The 21,865-nt window shown below is 43.1% G+C and overlaps 4 protein-coding genes across 4 annotated transcripts in view; 1 reads left to right on the top strand and 3 right to left on the bottom strand.

Moving 5' to 3' along the window:
• The window catches only part of LOC130083233 (Fc receptor-like protein 5), a 514,396-nt gene that overhangs the window by 88,351 nt on the left and 404,180 nt on the right, over positions 1 to 21,865 (top strand). The gene's annotated exons all lie outside the window — the stretch shown is intronic.
• LOC130083331 (histone H2B-like) lies at positions 6,034 to 6,469 on the bottom strand. Its single transcript, XM_056248347.1, has one exon. The coding sequence runs from the start codon at positions 6,466 to 6,468 to the stop codon at positions 6,094 to 6,096; it is 375 nt and encodes a 124-aa protein (XP_056104322.1). The 5' UTR covers position 6,469; the 3' UTR covers positions 6,034 to 6,093.
• Positions 7,420 to 7,768, bottom strand: LOC130083349 (histone H4). Its single transcript, XM_056248362.1, has one exon. The coding sequence runs from the start codon at positions 7,766 to 7,768 to the stop codon at positions 7,457 to 7,459; it is 312 nt and encodes a 103-aa protein (XP_056104337.1). The 3' UTR covers positions 7,420 to 7,456.
• LOC130083322 (histone H2A-like) lies at positions 9,760 to 10,257 on the bottom strand. Its single transcript, XM_056248340.1, has one exon. It carries the CDS (start codon positions 10,214 to 10,216, stop codon positions 9,830 to 9,832), a length of 387 nt encoding a protein of 128 aa, XP_056104315.1. The 5' UTR covers positions 10,217 to 10,257; the 3' UTR covers positions 9,760 to 9,829.

Here is a 21,865-nt window from a genome sequence, read left to right as displayed (position 1 = left end):
CCACATTGGTCTAAAACGGGGGACTGAAGGGTTGGTCAAAATCCCTTGCCTCTTCAAATACATATATAATCATATATCATTTTGAATGGTTATATACTTCCTTTATAAAAATCAATAATCAAATATATTCATTATCACATAATAATTTTTATATTCTTGTGCCTGTGAAATTATATTTTCTTAAATGCATGGATGCAAGTAACCAGTTTCTTTTAGGTGCATTCCAATCTTACTTTGAGATTGCACTTAGTACACGCAGGACACGAAGGCCACGGAACCCACAAGGCCGTTTGTCTCTTTCTCTGGGATCAGTAGAAAGGTTAGAGGGTCCTAAAGGCAGCGTGGGCACATATGATTCTTCGCTGGACATATGGTCAAGCTATATTGAGCGTTACTATCAAACTTGAATTGTTGTATTAAAATGTATTCTTTCCAGTATATTTCCTTCCTTGGGAGTAAATGCCAGTTATCTGTTTTTCTCCCAAACGAGTGAATGTTTTAGCATTATGTTTTGGTATACTTAACTGATAATAAGGAGCTCAGACTCTCTTCAGCCTTGATGGGAGCTGTTATTTGCTAGTGTCTGTTATTTGTGTGTGTGTGCGTATGACATTCTATGTAGGTTCTGGACGGTTGGACCAGACACCCCGGCGCCCTTCTCTAACCTGCGAGGCCACCACAGACCTAAATCCAATGAGTGGACGACAACTATCTTTACTAATGGCGATAGGCACCCCTATCTCCTCACATGTGTTAAATTGTTTAGGCTTTCATGTTTCTTAGCCAATGAGAATCATTCAACCTGTAAGCAATGACGTAGCTTAGACCTTGGAAATGGTATAACTGCTGTGATCTTTGTAACTGTAAGGGAGGCGGCCTACGAACTCCTGTGTGAGTCTTGAAGCTGACTTCTGCTGATGAAAATGCAAACTATCTTCAGTAAAACTTTTCTTTAATTTTTTTATAATTCTGACTCCGGGTCTTCATTCTTCATATCTGGTTCTGGGTCTTTGACTGTACACCCCTTACAAACTCAACAGATAATATATCTAAAGGCAAGTTCTGATATTGAATACATGTGTAAAATGAAGGTACTGAAGTTGTTAATAATTCAATCATTACCTTTAAATGAACTCCAAGTGCCTCCTCCTGATTGAATATGAAATATGCAGTGAACAGTATATGGCAAGGCCAGACAGGAAGCTGGGCTGAATGCTCTCCTCACACACAACTTGGCCTTCCAGTGTCCACTTGTCAAAGTGTCTCCTAAAACAATAGCACATGTGGCAAAATGTATTTTTTACTATACCATTTTTATTTTTCAGCTTTTAACATTTAAACTATATTTTAGTATTCAGAGTGCAGGAACTCTTTCTTTTAAATAAAATGAACAAAGGCATTATACAAACAATAAGCTAATTACACACACAGAGTAGGCTATAGCTAATATATATATATATATATATATATATGTATATGTACTGAAATGTAAGGGATTTTTACACCGGCATATTAAACATGCGACAAAACTGGTATTACAGCACCATTCAAAATGTAGGCTAACGTTATATGACACACATCCTCTGTGAGTCTGACGCAAGGTTTTAACAACGCCGTTTTAATTTCGGCGCCCATTTTAACAGATGACTTGATTTTGATTTGATTTAAACCATAAAATAATCACGAGGAAGTGTGCTGATCAACACGAAGCTCGTGTGAATACCGACTGTTGTCATTAAAGCATGTAATTCTTAACATAGGAGCCCATAGATCCCGAGGAATGTGTGAAATACTACCGCGTCCGCGCTGCTGAAGCCCCGCGCAAGTCTCCCTCGCGCCCCGCGGTCGGAGGATGTGTGATCCGGGGTTAAGTTACCAACATGAACCGCGAATATAACGTGACCTTCATAGTCTACGAGTAACCCAACATGAAAAATAAGAAACTGAAATAATAAGTCACTTACCACAGAGTTGAGAATCACTCCTCTTGCTGCCGCCGACACGACCGTTGAAGATCACGATGCCTCTGAAGATTTGAAATTTACAGCAATATTCTGTATTTTGAATCAAACCACCGCGCGGCCCCAGAATGCATTGCAGTTTACAGCAATATGCTGTATTATTAGAAAACAGCCAGCTGCTGTAAAATAATGCTGTAATTTTTACAGCAATTCATTACAGTGTTACTTGTTCAGCAGAAAAAAGCCGTCTCTTCTTCCGTTTTGAACCCCTTCAAAACACGGAGTTCACGCACTTTTCAAAAGCCCCGCCGATGTTTAAATCCTTGTGTTCGCATGAGACGGTTTCTTTCTCTTTCTCTAGCCACCTTAAATCCGAAGTACGAAGTCTTTTGGGTTTTATAACTGCTGAATCTCCAGTTGACACTGATGATTGTTGTTTGGATCTTTCTGGATGCCATAAGTTTAATTATGTAAAGTGCTGTGAGAAAAGCCTATACATCTAAACATCTCGTCACGCGCAGTATAGCCGGCTAGCCGAAACTCCTTCTTTATGTGTACGGGTGTGACGTAATGACGCAAAGACATGCTCGAATTTCCCGCGGAAACCCACCAGTACCACTGGAATTAAAATCATTATTACAAGCTAACCGTTTTGAATCTAGCTATGGCAAGCAGATAGTTTTGACCACTGGCAGAATAAGTTTTTTTTTAATATAATTATTTTGGATTATTTTTAACTTAAAAAAGTTACGGACTGGAGGTTTAATGATGTGCTTCACACACACATAATCAGTCGTGTGTTTATTAGTCATGTTTAATCAATCAAAGCGTTTCAATCTTCTGTTTATTCAGCTACAGACAATATGATGAACAATAGGGATTTACTGGAATGATGTGTGTTATTGTACAACTTCTTCATATTTGGCGTGTGTGTGTGTGTGTGTGTGTGTGAGATGGGGCATTTACTACCGATCAGCCGTTCTGCACTGACACACTGTGCATTAAATAATCACAGTCTTTCAGTGCGGTTTCATTGTGATTAATCGTGCAGCGCTAATTCAAATCATTCGTTCGGAGATTCTTTCATTACGTGTTGCTGAGACGAGCAACTGTTCTCATGTGGCTTTGTTTAAAACTATTTTCATTTAGCAAAAACAGACAATATGTGTCTGAAATGTAAGTTACTTAATACTAACTTGTTTATTAAATTGTTCTATAACAATATCAGATTTCCAATATGCTTTTCCAGGAAAAAACAGCACTCTTGCTCTTTACTCTTATTGCTTACCTTTATCATTATAAATATAAAAATCAGGAACTCATTAGTGAGGCATTCCCCCAATGTATTGATTTCGTTATAAAAATTATATTGTGTTTGTAAACCTTTGAAAACTATATTTGTCATAACCATAAACTTTAATAAAAATAAAAAAATTAAATGTTGTGTATGTGTGTTGTTTTTCATTATAGGGTTCGAGCTGAACTCTGCAGGAAAGTGGATCTCGAGGGCCAGAGTTGCTCACTGGTTTATTTAATGTAAAATCAACGCTATTTAAAGAGTTAGTTCACCCACAAATAAAATAAAAATAAAAAATGAAATCAACATCACGTCGTTCTAGAACCCATCGAACGTAAAACCTGGAAGCGCTGCATTGTGTTTAGAGACGCTATTCTCGTCGCTTCATGACATTGGGATGGGAGACTCCTGGGTAAACCAGTCTTCTGCTGGAGGAGGTGTTAGTGAGGCCAGTAGGTGGCGCTGCTCACCCTGTGGTCTGTGTGGGTCTCTAACGCCCCAGTGTAGTGATCGGGACATGATACTGTCAAAGAGCACCGTCCTTCAAATGAGACGTTAAACCGAGATCCTGACTCTCTGTGGTCATTAAAAATCCCATGGCACTTCTGTAAAGAGTAGGGGTTTAACCCTGGAGTCCTGGAGCCAAAGGCCTTCCATTGGCCCCCTAATAATCCCCATCCACTGAATCGGCTCTATCACTCTCTCTCCTCTCCACCTATACACAAGTTTATGAGCCGTTTCCGCTCTACATCCTAAACTCCTCCCGTCGATGCAACCCACTTCCGTTCTGGCGGGCTGGGTTTGTTTTGCTAGCTAGCTCCGACAAAGCGCTGATATCGCAGTGACATAACAATTACAACATGAAGAAATGTGGTTCGGGAACGATGTGTGTGGTAGTTGGTTGTAAACACTCGAGAAAGCACCTGAACGAGTGGTTAGATAGAGAGTGCTACGACCGCAAACCAGCTACGAAGAGGCAATGTGCTCCATTGTTTACACACAAACACACTCACACACAGTATCGCGCCCGCGCCTCTCTCTCTCACATACACAGTTCGATCGCCTAATTATTATCATCATGGCACACACAAACACTTTGCACTCTAGCTAAGAAGTCTATGATATAGTTCGGATACCAACGTCAGGAAGACATTCACTGACAGCGCGTTCTCTTTTGTCTTGTCGCGCATGAGTGGTTTAAACTAAAGCATTTGCGTGAATAAGAGCATGGTCATAACCCTAGCTAAAGGATGACAGAAAGAACATGCTACTGCATTTTATGGGTTAGTTTCGACATTTAAAGGTATTTTAACAGGTAAAAGGGCTGGATTTTGACAGCAGGCAAAACAATGCAGAGTCATAAGGATAATTGCAAAAGAGATCATGTCTTTATTTATAGCTCAGCAGTAAGTCATGTTATTATAGGTTACAGTCCGTTTTCCAAATACAAACACGTATTCCATCCGCAACAACAGGCTTCTTTTATTTCCTATAATCATGTAAATGTCATCCCTGATTAAGCTATAAACTGCAAACACGTATTTGGCCACAATTGTTATTATTATGTTAAAAGAAACATTAAAGTATCACACAGATACATTTGCTATTACCACGGACATAAACTGATAGTTATTTGCACGTTACTGTTTGATCTAGCTGTGTATGACATGACACAACCGACTTTGTTGCTGTGCAGATATTGATATGCCTCGGCTTTCAGATTGTCCAATTGCTTTTCCATCTATTGCCATGGATTGCACGAAGTAGGAGCAAATCTCGCTGTACGTTATGCTGGGCCACGTCGTCATGTTAGTGTTCTGCACTGAATTCGGGTGGATTTTTTTTTTTTTTTTACCGTCGCTGTGTTTACGGTTTACACCGGCAGACGCTGTGCAAACCACTTCCGGCGGAAATGAAGTGCATTTGAGTAGAGTTATGGCGGCGCCCATGATTTGGCGCGTAAACTTGTGTATAGCTGGTGTGTGTGTGTGTGATGTGGTGCCATTGTACTGTGGATGCTCACACTAGTGGTGGTCGAGGAGATTCCCCTGACTGGAATGTTAAGCGCTTTGGATGTACAGTATAAAAAGCGTTATATAAATGCCTCATTCATTTCATCAAAAATAACTTCATCTGTGTTCCGAAGATGAATGAAGGACTTATGGGTTTGTAACGACATGAGGGTGAGTAATTAATTAAATAAACTTCATTTTTGGCTGAACTGTCCCTTTAAGGGAGAATATGTGTGGCTCTTAAAATAGTCTGTGTTCTCTGATCAGACAGCCGTCCTGCTAAACACATTAATGCTCGTGTGAGGGATGATATTTTACATGGATACTGGAAAAGGCCTAAAGCACTAAACCATGTTTACATAATAAATAATGCAACCAAAATTTACATCGCAAATATGGAAACATTTGTATTCGTGCTGAGAGCTTAAGTTATGCTTCAAATCAATTTGTCTTCATTGTTCATAATATATCCATAAAATATAATTTTATAATTTTATTTAAAAAAAATACATAAATATATATATGCATATCTGCTACTTTGAGCTATTCTGGATAGCCCAAAGGTAAAATGTAAAGGATTTGTTCATAAAAAAAAAACACTTTATCTTACAGCAAAAATATAAAAGGAAACACTTCAAAAAAGTCTGAGAGCTTACAAGCCTTTACTGTGAAAACCAGCCATACATTTCTTAACATAATAGCTTATTGTTCTACGGCATCTTCCTCTACATGCATGTGACTAAAGGTGCAATAAAACTGCTCTTTAAAGGATAATATGTGTGGCTCTTAAAAGAGCCTTTGTGTTGTGTTGAGCGGACTCGCTCTACTTTGAGCTGGTGTATTTGGTCACAGCCTTTGTGCCCTCAGACACGGCGTGTTTGGCCAGCTCTCCGGGCAGCAGCAGACGCACGGCGGTCTGGATCTCTCTCGATGTGATGGTGGAGCGCTTGTTGTAGTGAGCGAGACGAGACGCTTCACCGGCGATGCGCTCGAAGATGTCGTTGACGAAAGAGTTCATGATTCCCATCGCCTTGGAGGAGATCCCGGTGTCGGGATGAACCTGCTTCAGGACTTTGTACACGTAGATCGCGTAGCTCTCCTTCCTGGACTTTCTGCGCTTCTTTCCGCCCTTGCCGGCGGTTTTAGTGACGGCCTTCTTCGAGCCCTTCTTGGGTGCAGACTTCGCTGGTTCAGGCATGATTTCGTTCAAAGAACAATAAAGCTGAATCACTGCAGGCGGGCTTTATCCACTGCTCTATGCTAATTTCAAAAGGGAAGAACAGGCTCTGTGATTGTGAGTCTTCAACCCATATAATGATTTCATTGGCCACGTTAAACATTCATTGACTTGTAGGTGATCCAATCAGAAGCTTTAAAATGTTAACCACGCCCACCGACAAAGACCATCCCCCACATCAACTCCATTCCTTTGTTTATTTTTCCCGCATTGTTTTCCAGAATGAATAAGTGAAATATTGTGAATAATTACCATTCTTTAACGAGGTACGCTGAGAATTCAATATTATTTTAACGTTTATTTAGAAGCAGAAATAGCAAAATCGATGTAAACTCAATGAATTCAATATATTTTCATAATACTGTGAAATCTGAAAGATATGCATATTGGGACCCAGAATTTTCTTTTTTATTAGGAATTTGTCCATGCCATTGCATTGTTTACTTTGCAGCATAAGAAACGAATTAGAAAAAAAAAGATTTTTTTTTATTATTAATGTTATGCCCTCTGATCAACAGACTCAGTTGTTTAAACGATAAATGACAAGAAATTATATGTATTGGCGAAAACAATAGGAATTTAGTTTTGTTCACCAATAATTTCGGTTTGGGGATTTTTTAACCAAAATGTGTGTAAAGATGATTCTCGGCTATGTTATTAAAGATATAATGTAATGCATACATTTCAGTTCATACACTTATGCGTGTAAATACGGCCATAAATGCCATTTCCATTTAAAAAAATTGCACAATGCCCACAACTCTTAAATGAGGATTTAACCGCACAAATGTGAGAATAACAAAGTTTCTTAATTTTATTTGCTTAAAAATAAAATCACTTTAAGGCACATTCAAGGCAAACAAATAATTTCACCAGCTAGTTTGTTCTTTCTGGGAAAATATGGATGGCTCTTAAAAGAGCCGTTGGGTTTTTCTTCTTCGTGAGTCTCTTAACCGCCGAACCCGTACAGGGTGCGTCCCTGTCGCTTCAGCGCGTACACAACATCCATGGCGGTGACGGTCTTTCTCTTGGCGTGTTCAGTGTAAGTCACAGCATCACGGATGACGTTCTCCAGAAACACCTTCAACACACCGCGCGTCTCTTCGTAGATCAGCCCAGAAATACGCTTGACGCCGCCACGTCGAGCAAGACGACGAATAGCGGGTTTAGTGATTCCCTGAATATTATCGCGAAGAACCTTTCGGTGACGCTTAGCGCCTCCTTTCCCGAGTCCTTTACCGCCTTTACCTCTTCCAGACATGACGACAGATGCTATTGAACTCAGAACAACAGAATATAGAAAACACCCTGGAGAAGAGGCAGTTATAGTCAGCTAGCGGACCTAGTTGAAACCACATTCATGGGCGGTTCTATTAAACGTCACCAGTTACGCATTTCCGAATCGAGATCAGTCTTTTGATGCTTGACACTAGTGGAAATGAATAGGATTTAAAGGGTTAGTTCGCCCATTTAAGACATGAAGTTGTATGCAATCCTTACCAGCACTATAGTGCATACACACTGACCCACTCTGTTGTCACCTCCCTGGTCAGAGTTCTGGCCGCTGGAAGTTTTTCAATAAAGTACTCCCGGTTATTTTCCGGGGCCACAAAACTGTGCGTTTTTACGTGAAAAAATGATTTGCGTTTCAAAGCTTGATTAATTTACCACACAAAAAACACGCCGGTCAAAATTCATACCTCAGTTTTAATCTGCACTATTTTCTATCCATTTCTATCAATCCGCGCGGCTGTCAACGTCAACAGTGCGCACGATCCGATCAGCTGTTGATAGTGCGACTCGCTGACAACATGTCTGACTGCGAAACTTGGAAACTTCTGATGATGAAACCAATTTTAGCACAATGTCAGACGGATCAGATGATTAAAGTAATTTTACCACAACGACAATGTTATTGATTGCAACAAAAAACCTCAATTGTGTGTGTGTTCAATCAAATAGTTTTCTCAGCAAATTGTACCAATATCCCTATATACTGTTTTTATATTAGACATCTTTTCACGTGTTTTATAATGGAGTCTAAACATCAGCTTGTTTACCGTACAGTTTAGACATGGGATAATAAAGTTAGTAAATAGAGCTTACCCGTGTTACTGGTACAGCAAAACTCTTTAATTTTCCTTTTCCTCCCGGTTGGGGATGTAATCGTCTTCGCTGAAGTGAGCACTACGCACACGAAAATCCTTTATTCTGGATATTTTAGCTCCCGCAGAGTAGCCGATGGCAACCAGCCAACAACAAGCGCTTGCACCCCCTGCTGGTGAGATCGACTAACAGCAGATGGAGATTATGCTCGGTAAGCTGTCTAGTTATATTCGAAACAGGAAAACGATGGAATCTGAACTTTGACCCCGGCACATCCTTGTGTTCACAGCCTGGGAATTTACAAGTTCGCACTTTAAATTGTTAATTTAATACTTTTTACGTCGTTGTCAATCGATTGTGTAAACACTACAGCAGATCGGAACGTGCGCACTGTTGACGTTGACAGCAGCCGCGCGGATTGATAGAAATGGATAGAAAATAGTGCCGATTAAAACTGAGGTATGAATTTTGACCGGCGTGTTTTTTGTGTGGTAAATTAATCAAGCTTTGAAACGCAAATCATTTTTTCACGTAAAAACGCACAGTTTTGTGGCCCCGGAAAATAACCGGGAGTACTTTATTGAAAAACTTCCATCGGCCAGAACTCTGACCAGGGAGGTGACAACAGAGTGGGTCAGTGTGTATGCACTATAGTGCTGGTAAGGATTGCATACAACTTCATGTCTTAAATGGGCGAACTAACCCTTTAAGGAATATTAACTGCATAATGTATTAAATAAAAATAAAATAACTAAATTATATATATATATATATATAACTATAATAACTATGAACAAAATAATATAACTAAATGTCGTAGCATAACACTAAAACCATCTTTCATTTCCTTTTAGATTATATATATAAATATTTCGATGCTAAATATTTATATATATATATAAATAATCTATAAATATTTAGCATCGAAATATTTAACGAGGCCAAAGCGGTTTATTCACAGTAGCCTACAATGGGAAAAAATATCCGTGCAGTGCCATTTGTACATCAATCTAATGCAGCGATTACATCGATTAAAAAGGCTCAGAACACTATATTATTTATTTTATAATATTAACACCGTAGAATAAAAACTCAATTTTATTTTTTTGCTGGGCAGTTCACTTTAACAGTGATTGGATTAATGAAATGACTCTCTCAGGGAGAAATTGTGTGGCTCTTAAAAGAGCCTTTGGTTTGCAGAGAAGCTTCCGTCAGTTTACTTGGCCTTCGCGGGCTTCTCGGTCTTCTTGGGCAGCAGCACGGCCTGGATGTTGGGCAACACACCACCCTGAGCGATGGTCACGCCACCCAGAAGCTTGTTCAGCTCCTCGTCATTGCGCACCGCCAGCTGCAGGTGTCGAGGGATGATGCGGGTCTTCTTGTTGTCCCGAGCGGCGTTTCCAGCCAACTCCAGGATCTCAGCGGTCAGATACTCGAGCACAGCGGCCAAATACACCGGAGCTCCGGCACCGACGCGCTGGGCATAGTTACCTTTGCGGAGAAGCCTGTGAACACGGCCGACGGGGAACTGCAGTCCGGCCCTGGAAGAGCGAGTCTTGGCCTTGGCACGAGCCTTTCCCCCGGTTTTACCTCTTCCACTCATTGCGACTAAATTCTGTTTTCGACTAGCGAGAGAAACAAATACAATGCAGTTGCCCGTTGTGAGGTGAGTTATAAAAGTAAGCGTGCCCGTCTCCTATTGGCCGAAGTCTGAAAACATTCCCATCCAATCAGTGATCTTCCCTCCAAACACCCTTTCTATTGGCTCAAACACGTCACGCTGTAGTATCGTTTAATGCCGCTAGGCTTCCTTTTAAAGGGTGGCTTTATTTTGATAATGATTATGATGATGATAATAATAATAATGTGTGATTAGAAGTTAAACACGTCGGTCTTGATGCAAAATATGTTTAGTTTAATTGTATAAATATGTAAACATATATTATGTATAAAAACTCCAGACTTGATCAAAAACAGAACATTTCCAAATGCATTTGCACAAGATGGCCTGTTAATTTGGTTTCACTTGTAACATAAATGAAAGCCAATGTCACTTTTGACCAATGAAAAAACACTCTTTACTATTAACTAGTGGGTGGCTCTTAAAAGAGCTTTTTTGATAGAACAAAAATACTTTATTTATTTTTGGCTATATGTTTCACTGTTTTTGGGTTTGGGTGCCTTTGCCTTTTTTGGGTTCTTGGCTGGTTTTGGGCTTCTCAGCGGCAGCGGGTTTCTTGGCCGGTTTTGTCTTGGTCTCGCTCTGTTTCTTGTTGAGTTTGAAGGAGCCGGAGGCGCCGGTCCCTTTAGTCTGGACCAGAGCCATAGAGAGAAAGAGTTGCGACGCGCTTTGATGTCGCCGCGACGGCTGTCACGTGGTTCATGTAAGCCCCAATAGTTCCAAAACATACGCGGGCTGTCATGTTCTTCTATGGACAGACAGCAGCGATTGCATTTTTAAACGGTAAATATAAAATAAAACACACACCCAAGTACTTTTTCAGCTGTTATTGCATTTTGTTAATGTCAGTTTTGCATTTGGAGAGGCAGGGTGACAACTTAGATAAGTTTTAGGCTATATTTTTGGAGGGAAAAGCTTAGTGTTCATGTTCGCATGGGTAACGTTAGTAATAGCACTGGCTTTAGCGGCTCTAACTTAACTTTTCCATGTCATTCATCTGATGATGGACGTCTCATGATATTTATTTTAGCACAACTGGGCTGTATTAGGCTATTGATTCCCGTGATCTTGCTTATAAATTCCGATTCAGCGATATGCCTACCTTCGTGATCATGCAAAGAGGTCTGCAGTCCGTTCAGAACTCCAACCAACATAAAAATATAAATAATTATGCTGTGCATGTACAAATGAACAATTTAGGAGGGAAATAGACTGCTCCCATAACGTAGAAAGCAACGACTACAATGTTCGGTAAATATTCAACCGAAAAATATTCTTCATAAAATTAATCCGGAGAGATAGTTAAAGCAGCACTCAGTAAGAATTCCTTTTTTGTCAAACAGCTACCCCTAGAGTCGCTGTGGAGTACTTGTACTGTCGTGAATAGCACGCAGAGATGGCTCGCACTCACGCCCGGATCCCCTCCCCCTGTACACCGGTACCTGTTCAGTAGGATGGACGCTGTAACGAGTGGAAATAAGGGATGGCCCCTTTAAGAGCTGCGCGCGCCCAACACCACATGTATACGGCGCCGGGTTATTTCTGTTTGATGCTCATTTTATCAGATCTGTTTTTTTGCCGTAAAGCAATTCGTTACCTCGCGAGACCTGATATCACACGATACTTCCTAACTTTGGGCGGCTCGCCGGCCCAAAGTTGCAAGGGTGGTTTTGCTGCTCACAGGCACCAGGGGGGTGCGAGACGACCACCATTCAACACGAAATCAGTAATATAAACATTGCAATGACTCCAAAGCTGTTCGGTTAAGGTAAAAAAGTTACTTAGTTCACCTTTAATGAGCGAATTAACTATGTTCCTAAATACATATAAGCACATGCATAACCCTAACCCATTTAAATAAATGAATTGTGTGTGTGTGTATGTATATAAAAAATATATATAGGCTATGTATATATATATATATATATATATATATATATATATATAGCCTATATATCATATTATATACATACATATTTATATACATATAAAATATTATTAAAAATATTATATATTATATACATTAGGTTACCAGTTAGCTAACGTTAGTGAAGTGTTGGTCACGTAAGCTATCGCTGCAATTAACCTATTATCTTCCAATAAACATTTACTAAAACTGGCTACATAAAATATAACTACAGACTAGATTCATGAGAGGTCGGCTAATGTGTGTAAAAGTAAAAAAAAATACAGTAATTTCATTAATTTACCAGCGAACGTACTTCTGAAGCACTGAAAATTAATGGGGTTCAATGGAGAAACTATCAGTGTTTGGAACTATTGGCCGCTCCACGACACGCGTTACTTCCGCATTCCAAAGTTCCTATGGCGGTCTATGGGAGCGTCGCAACTCTTTCTCTGGTCTGGACCAAGCGTGCCACACAAGCCCTCAAAAGTGAAGCCAAAACGTCTCGATCGCCCCCCGGTGACCGGTCCTAGTATAGCTCATGAGCCCCGCCTCCCCATGTTATTCAACGGGACGTGAGACCAACTAAATAATTAAATTACACTTATCTTTTTTCTAAAGATAGTTTCTGTCATTTACTGTAGTTTATATCACGTTGATGTTGTTTCAATTGTTTGTTTTTAAAATAAGTTAGTTTTTAGTTAGTTATTTGATGCTATATAAACGGTGCTGTGACATCATGATTGACAGCTGTGATTGACAGGTTATCTGTGTGAAGTAATCACTGAAGCACCAACGGACTTTTTTTCATAATGACTATGTGGTTAGTAGTTGTATTTAACTTATTTTAACGAGGTACTGCAATCAGCAGACATCATTGGAGAGGAACGGAGCAGACAAGGCCACTTAAAGAGCAACATGCAGGTTGGACACCCCTATATAGCATAGTGTATGTTGATGATAAAACAACTAGATTTTCTGAACTGGAGTAATATATATTTAGCCATTAACGATATTTTGAGATAAATTGTGATAAAATAACTTCCGCGTCTATAAAGCACTAACCGGAAGTGACGATGGGCGAGGGAGTCTGGTCAAGTTCAAGCTCAGGTTACAATGGATGTGAATGAAGAAACCGAGTTCTCCGATGTTGACGAGCATGCCTATGGCCCACAGGTAGGGATGGGGCCGATCCGATCCAGTATCGGTATCGGGACAGATACCAGTGTAATTCACGTAATGGATTTTCCCGATCCAACCTGCGCAGATATCCGATATCCTGCTGAAATGACTCAAAGTGATTCCCGCCGGCCAGTCTGCTAGCTGGCTGCAAACTGTGGAATGGATTTCCTGAACGGAGGCGCGGCTCAATGAGACACAGAGACCCCCCTCAGGAAATCCATTCCGCAGTTTGCAGACAGCAAGCAGGATAGCATTGAGCTGTGTGTAAATACTTCACACTGGAAACACCGCAGAGCAAGACAGCAAAATGCAATGTTTGCAAATCCGTATTAATTAAACCATCTGTCTGTGATGCAAAAAAATCTCCAGGTCTATAATTCTCCGGAGTGAAATGTGCGTTACAAACGACCGAGTGTGTGGTGACAGACGCGGCAGTGAAGTCTGCTCTCTTCACCTGCACAAAACGCACCCAAGAACGAAAAGCCTTGTTTTTCCTAGAAGGAAAATGATGGACACGATGTCCAGACAGGCTGGAATTCGTGCAACCAGCACAAACACAACAATTTACCATTATGGCATCTCTAAAACTCGATCTAAAACGTTCTCTGTCTCTCACTACCGCTCTAACTACAGCTGACCGCGAGCTCTTGTTTGCCTCGGCCTACGTCATATCACGCGTTGCTAGCGGGAAAGGCGTATTCCAGAGCCTTGCACATTTTCATCAAAATCTCTACATCAAATGAGATTTCATTAGTAATTTCTACATATGTGTTTTTAAAAGACCTCTTCAGACAATATCAAGTATTAATTCAGTTATAAATTCAACCTGCACGTTGCTCTTTAAGAAAAGTGCAGGGGCGTGTGCTAGCGATTGATTTCGCGAGAGTGAGGGCGGGGCCTTGATTTCACGGCTTTACTTCCTGCTCTCGACTGCGCATGACTGGTCCCGAAAACGCGCAGACTCAAGTTCCAATATGTCAGCGCCATATCCCATATCGGGACACTGGCGGCTTCAGTTCTCTCCAATGGAAAAGAGCAAAGGGGCGTCGTCCATCTTTTTTTACAGTCTATGGTCTGGACTATGATGCCTTTATCTCTCTGTGTAACTTTAAGAGAAAGATAGATGCAAAAGGTTTATAACTCAGTTCAGAATGGCACTTTTTTTTCACTGTTTCCACTAAGGCAGTGTGATTTTAACTCTTGTAGCTGTATTAGCAGTGGTGGAGGAAGTACTGAATCTCAGTACTTAAGTAAAAGTACAATTAACCAGAGACATTTACTTTAGTGAAAGTAGAAGTACCACAATGACAACCCTACTTAAGTAAAAAGTAAAAAGTACCTGATTTTAAATGTACTTTAAGTATTAAAAGTAAAATTACTTGCATAACAATTTATTCTCTTAATGTCTATATTCTAATGATTAATAAAACAGTTAATCCTAACTCATTCAACCTAATAATCCTATAATGATGTTCAATAATGATGGAAAAGCCGGGTTTTTTTTTGTTTTGTTTTTTCACCATTTCTGAACAAGCTTGCAATTAGGCAATATACACATCAAGCTTAATTTGACGGGGTTTGGCTGTAAACGCGATTCATTTATGGCGTAATTCTGAACCTCTTGGCTTGCCATACTAATCCTAACCAAACCAGAGCCCGTCTAACGGAGAGCCTTGGCACTTTTAGCCCCATTGTGTATCATCTTGGTTGCAGTTCCATTAGAATTCCACTGGAGGTGATCGCGGGCGAGTGCAGAATGCAGAATGGGAGTCTATGGAGCTAAATGGCTAAATGTATCTCTTTCTCCTGCTTGTCGTTGAATCAACATAGATTTTATTGTTGATTCCGCAAGTTCAATATAGATTATAGGCCAAAAGTCGAATGAACGAGTACTTATGTCCTTTCGATTTCTTACAGGTTAGGCCGTTGTTGGCCGGAACACGCTAGCACTCTGCTATTATGTGACGTCATCACATTTTTGAACGGGTTTTTAGAACAGATAAGTGAACTTAAAAATGCAATTTTCAGCTGAGTGTATTATCTTAGCCCTCCCTTTTGAAAGCAACTTTCAAATTACTTGACAAAAAATGACATCCTGAGAAAAGTGGATTTCTGGGGTTGAAACCCCATAGACTCCCATTCATTCTGCACTCGCCTGTGAGCGCCCCCGCATGGACAGAGACGTGTTACTGCAGCCAGTCCAGAAACCGGAAGTAACCAGACAGTGCCAATTCTCTTCAATTAGACATTCTCTGACCAAACATATAATAGGCTACACGCACCCCACACCACTACTAAACCTACCCATGCGTGTCCTATGCACGTAAAAACAAATTTCCGCGTATAAATTGCACGATAAACACACTGCGTGCTATAGAGACGCATTTAGTGTGACCGGGTTGATATGGCAACCAAACTTCACTGGTGAGACAAACGTGCGACGAACGGACGGTCAGGATGACGTTTTGGCAGGGGAAAACTGATCAGAAAATGTAACGAAAATGTAACAGAACGTTGTAGAAATGTAGTGGAGTAGAAAGTATAATAATTGCTGCAAAATGTAACGAAGTAAAAGTAATGAGTATGCACTATTGATTCTACTTAAGTAAAGTAAAGATATGTGAAAAATGTACTTGAGTAAAGTAACGAAGTATTTGTACTTCGTTACATTCCACCACTGTATATTAGTCCTGTTTCTCTCGTTTAGCAGTAGGCTACCTTTTAGCAGAAGTCGTTGTTTCCAAAAGCAGCCGTTCTTATAAAGTGGGTCTAACTTTTCGGAGGCCATGGGTGGAAGAAAATTAAAAATAGGTTTACAGCAAAACACATCACTTACATGTTCACGTGTTGCAGAGGCTTCTTTCAGCTCAACACTGAAGAGTCACTTGCTTGTAGTGAGAATATGTCGGAGAGGGTCTTTAGTTTAATAGGCCTTGTTAAAAAGGTAACTAGTTGTTAGAATAATACCTTTTTATTAAATCTTTTTTATTTTGCCGCGATTGATCGACACACAGCAGCCAATCAGCGCTCGCAGATCTACATGCAGGAACACCTCCCGCCCACAGTCTCTCCGAGCTCAACTACCCGTGTGCCTGTGTAATGTGTGCTTTTATTCATTTCACTGGTGTTGTGCGTCAATGCAAAGTAAGTACATCATACATAATCCTTTAAGCGATTATATGTGCAATACTTGACCTGTCTAATAGCCCTATATTAATTTTTTTTTGCCGTTATAACGTGCCTTAGCTTGTAAGGCTAATGATAGGAGATTGTCACGAGAACGATGTTGCATTTTAGGTTATATATTATTTTTTATGCTTTGTTGTTTATATTGACTTTATTAAGATATGTATATTGATGATGTCTGTGTTTTGGTGTAATTTAATTGTCAATGTCTTCGTTCTTGAGGTATATTTTAAAGTTGTAAATAACTTGGTGCGCATGAAGCCCAGAGAGATTCACCGACAGAAAAACGTCTCGGTTACGTATGTAACCCTAGTTCCCTGATAGGGAACGAGACGCTGCGTCAAACGCTGTGGGAACGCCCCTGCGTTGTGCGTCATGAAGCACGTATGGAATCAGCCCAATGGAGAGACGGAACGTCATAGGCGGGTGACGTCATCGACCAGGAAACTATAAAGCACCCCAAAAACACAAGCGCATCAGCTTCTGATAGGCCTGAAGGAGCGCTTAACGGGAATGCCGGGAGTATGGCAGAACGACGCAGCGTCTCGTTCCCTATCAGGGAACTAGGGTTACATACGTAACCGAGACGTTCCCTTTCAAGGGAACTTCGAGCTGCGTCAAACGCTGTGGGAACGCGAATACCCACGTCGCCATAGGAGCAAGTGACCGTCATGTGAGATCTAGCGCACAGCGGACGAGAGCACCTGCACAGTGAAGACCATCCAGTCGCATCACAAACCTCACTCAGGGAAACTCCTGACAATAAAGCTTTGGATGCAGCCATACTCCTAGTAGAGCGGGCTCGTACAGCCAAAGGTGAAGGCTGACCAGCCGACTCATAAGCAAGTGAGATAGCCTCGACCACCCACTTGCTCATTCTCTAATTAGACGCAGGACACCCTTTCCTGGGTGGCCCGAAACATACAAATAAATGTTCTGATTTCCTCCACAGGGCAGCTCTGTGGACATAAGCGTCTAACGCCCTCACTGGGCAGAGCAAATTAAGTTTCTCCTGGTCTGACGACAGAAATGGAGGAGGACAGAAAGCCTGCAGAACTGTAGGTCTAACAACATTAGTAGGGACCTTAGGAACATAACCTGGCCTAGGGTATAGAAAAGCCTTAACCATACCAGGCGAAAATTCCAGGCACGAACTGCTGGCCTCAGCCTCAAAGTGCCACGAAGGAAACGAGTTATAAGCGGGTGTCTCCCAAGAGAAACTCCACTGAAAGGGACGTGGTAAGCAGCCAGTGCCGCCACATACACCTTTAGTGTGGAGGGGGATAACCCTGTGGAGAAACGCTCCTGCAGGAATTCCAGCACTGCACCCACTGGGCAGTTAACTGGGTCCTACAGGTGTTCTCCATACCAAGAAGTGAAAAGTTTTCACTTCAAAGGCATATAGCTTCCTCGTGGATGGAGCTCTGGAGTGAAGGATGGTCTCAACAACCTCGGTTGAGAGACCGGAATCTAAGAGCTGGGCCCCCTCAGAGGCCAAGCCCACAGTTTCCATAACTCTGGGCGGGGGTGAAATATCATGCCGCCCGCCTGAGAGAGTAGATCCCTCCTGACCGGGAGCTCCAAAGGAGAGCCGTCCAGGAGAGAAACCAGGTCCGCAAACCATACTCGGGCCGGCCAGAACGGGGCTACTAATAGTAGGCTGACCCCGTCCCGGCGAACCCTCTCCAGAACTCCTGGTAGCAGAGCAATCGGGGGAAAAGCGTACAGACGTGACCTCGGCCACGGCTGCACATAGCGTCCAACCCCAGAGGGGCTGGATGAATGATGGAGAACCACAGACGACAGTGCGATATCTCCTTGGAAGCGAATAGGTCCGCCTCGGCGCGACCGAAACTCAACCAAAGGAGCTCCACCACCTCGGGGGTGGAGTCTCCATTCCCCCGGCCTCGGCCCCTGCCTCGACAGAGAGTCCGCTACCACATTCAAATACCCAGGAAGATACATTGCTCTCAGTGATAGTAACTTCCCTAGGGACCACAGGAGGACCTGACGGGCCAACTTGTAAAGCCGGCGAGAGCGCAGGCCCCCCTGACGATTTAAATAAGAGACCACCGACGTGTTGTCTGACTGAACTAGCACATGATGACCTCTCAGGTCTGCTAGGAAGTGTTTCAGAGCCTGAAACACTGCCAACATCTCTAGACAATTTATATGCCGTGATAGATGATGGTCCTGCCACAGACCTTGGGCTGGACGACCACTCATGACCGCCCCCCACCCTGTGAGGGAAGCATCCATCGTTAGCTTTACGCGACGACAAAGAGCCCCCAGCACAGGATCTTTGGATAGGAACCAAGTTTCTTTCCACAAGACCAGAGCACGAAGGCAGCGCCGCGTGACTTTGATCGTGCGGAGTGGACTTCCCCTCGGGGAGAATCCCTTGGTCCTGGGCCACCACCGCAGCGGTCTCATGTACAACAGGCCAAGGTATAACGTTGGACACTGCTGCCATCAAACCCAACAGTTTCTGAAACTGCTTTACAGTGAGTAGCTGGCCTAGCTTTACTGTTTCAAGGCTGAAGAATCGAAGCGATGCGGGTGACCTAATCCCAAACAACGCCCAGAAAAGTGGTCTCCAGGGAAGGAGATAAACACTTTTCTTCGCCTTCAGCCTCAACCCCAACTTCCTGATATGCGCGAAGACGACATCTCGATGTCGAACCGCCATCTGCTCCATAAAGTACGGGGAGATAGCTAGACCGAACGGAAGAACCCTATATTGGAATGCCTCGCCCCCGAAGGCAAACCTCAGGAACTTCCTGTGTTGTGGAAGTACGGAAATGTGGAAGTAAGCGTCCTTTAGATCTATCGTGACAAACCAGCCCTCGGACCTGATTTGTGACACGACCTGCTTGATAGTGAGCATCTGAATTGAGCTTCCCTACCGAGCGATTTTATAGGCGCAAATCTAAAATTGGACGCAACCCCCCATCCTACTTTGGAACGATGAAATATCGGTTGTAATAACCTAGCTCCAAACTGGGAGGAGGAACCCGTTCTATAGCCCCCTTTTGAAGGAGCATTTTCACCTCTTGTTCCATTACCAGAGCCTGCTCGGGGCCCACACTATGGGCAGAACCCCTCTGAGTTTCGGTGGACGACACCTAAATTGGATCGCATAACCTCTTACTACTGTCTGCAGGACCCACTGAGATATTATTGGAAGGCTTTTCCACTCTGCCAAACAAATTCTACTAAGGGTACCAGTCTCTCGAGACTGGTCTCTGGTGTAATTTGAGCAGCAAACACAGCGCCCTGTAACGGCGCACCGGCAGGGAACAACTGGTTTGACCGCTCTGAGACCCTCCTCAGAGGGAGCGAGCGTCCCTCGGGAAAGCACTCGCTGGGACCGTCTACGCCCCGGCATGAAGGCGGGGTTGGCAGAACGGGCCCCTGAGGGCACCGAGGAAGAATGGGCACCGTAAAAAGAGGTGAACACCTTTCTCCCTCGATGGGGACCACCCTCAGTGTCAGAGGCAGCGAGCGTCCCTCGGGAAAGCGCTCGCCAGGACCGTCTGCGCCCCGGCATGAAGGCGGGGTTGGCAGAACGGGCCCCTGAGGGCACCGAGGAAGAATGGGCACCGTAAAAAGAGGTGAACACCTTTCTCCCTCGATGGGGACCACCCTCAGTGTCAGAGGCGGCGAGCGTCCCTCGGGAAAGCGCTCGCCAGGACCGTCTGCGCCCCGGCATGAAGGCGGGGTTGGCAGAACGGGCCCCTGAGGGCACCGAGGAAGAATGGGCACCGTAAAAAGAGGTGAACACCTTTCTCCTTCGGTGGGGACCGCCCTCAGCATAGCCAATATAACTGTCCTCAAACCAGTTCTATTGCTTTTTTTTTTTTTATTATATATATATATTTTATATATCTATTATATTATATTTATTTTTCAAAAAGCTTTGGCTGAGAGTGCCGCGTCTGGTCCCACTGTCCAGCAGGGGGAGCGCGAGACGCGATACTCTGCTTTGCTGCGCCTATGCGATGAGCTCGTGAACGGCCGGGGCTGCTCCCGCCCAGCAGCCCCGTGGACGTGAACTTTTAATGGAAGAAACCTTTTAAAAGCTGCTGCCTGCTTCTTTTCTTCCTGAAATTATCAATGACAGTATTAACTAAGTCACTGAATAAACCCGCAGGGGAGAGAGGATCATCTAAAAGAAAGCTTTCTCTTTCTGTTTCATGTTGGAAAAAATAATTTTACCACAAATCGGCAGCCTGACGCAGTCCTCGAACCACGTCAGTACTGCCTCCTCACTCACGCTCACGTCCTTTAGCAAATCAGCCTGGTATGCCTGCAATATAGACATTGTATGCAGACACGACGCAGCCTGACCTGCCGCCAAATACACTTTACAAAGCCGAAATATTTCATAATGGCTTGGAAGGTAATGCCGGTGCTTTGAATGACAATGCAGCCTCGGAAGAGAGATAGCTCGCAAGCGTCTCTTCTACCCGCGGCAAAGCGCCGTCTTTTCTTTTCAAAAACCTAGCCCCCGCTAAATCTGAATATGTGAATGATTGGGGGCTAAAATTATATCAGAAGCCTGCTTCTTCCATAATCTCGACACCTCAGTATGGAGATCATGAAAAAACGGCAAGCACCGGCATGGAGGTTGCACACGGGAAGGGAGAAATCTTTCACCTAACTTAGATTTAATAACAGACTCCTGCCTAGCCACTGGCCACTCAATGCTTAGTTTTGATACAGCTCGAGTGAGAACCTCCTTGAGCTCTTCGCTTTCGGGAGTGTTAGGTGGCGAGTCCTCCACATCTCCCTCGTCAATACTGCTATTTTTATCTCCTAGTTTTTATAACTAACGTTAGATAGTTGCAGTACTGGTGCCTCAGCCCGGGCGGAAGAAACCGCAGAGCGTGCTTCCAAACCGGGCTGAGACACTGGATCTAACAGGTAAAGGCAGAGATAAGGCAGAGCCCGTCTCTAACCCCGCTGAAAGATCCATTTGCGATCCCCACGATAAGCGTCGCCGCTCAGCCTCGGCAGAAGCGGGACTCGAACCGCGGGGAGCGCGCACCGAGCACTCTCCTCAAAGAGCGCCCGGCGGGAGCGGAGCGTCCATAAAGGCAGACGCTCGCAATGCTCGCAGCCAGCCCCCTCGAGAGCTGACTGGGCATAATGCACTCCCAAACAAACAACACAAAGAACGTGTGTATCCCCGCCCGTTAGATAGCGCGAGCAGGGAGGAACACACTTCTTAAATGCCGTTCGCTCGCCATAGTCTCTCATACAAAATTGTTTGTGTGGTGTAAATGTGATAACTC

The sequence above is a fragment of the Rhinichthys klamathensis genome, unplaced genomic scaffold (genome assembly GCF_029890125.1).
Source record: "Rhinichthys klamathensis goyatoka isolate OS25496 unplaced genomic scaffold, OSU_Roscu_1.1 h1tg000054l_1, whole genome shotgun sequence".
In the NCBI taxonomy this organism is placed as follows: domain Eukaryota; kingdom Metazoa; phylum Chordata; class Actinopteri; order Cypriniformes; family Leuciscidae; genus Rhinichthys; species Rhinichthys klamathensis.
This window is presented reverse-complemented; position numbering and strand designations above follow the sequence as displayed.

Coding starts and splice junctions, on each gene's coding strand:
- LOC130083331 (XM_056248347.1), bottom strand. CDS start 6,468: ATGCCTGAACCAGCGAAGTCTGCACCCAAGAAGGGCTCGAAGAAGGCC.
- LOC130083349 (XM_056248362.1), bottom strand. CDS start 7,768: ATGTCTGGAAGAGGTAAAGGCGGTAAAGGACTCGGGAAAGGAGGCGCT.
- LOC130083322 (XM_056248340.1), bottom strand. CDS start 10,216: ATGAGTGGAAGAGGTAAAACCGGGGGAAAGGCTCGTGCCAAGGCCAAG.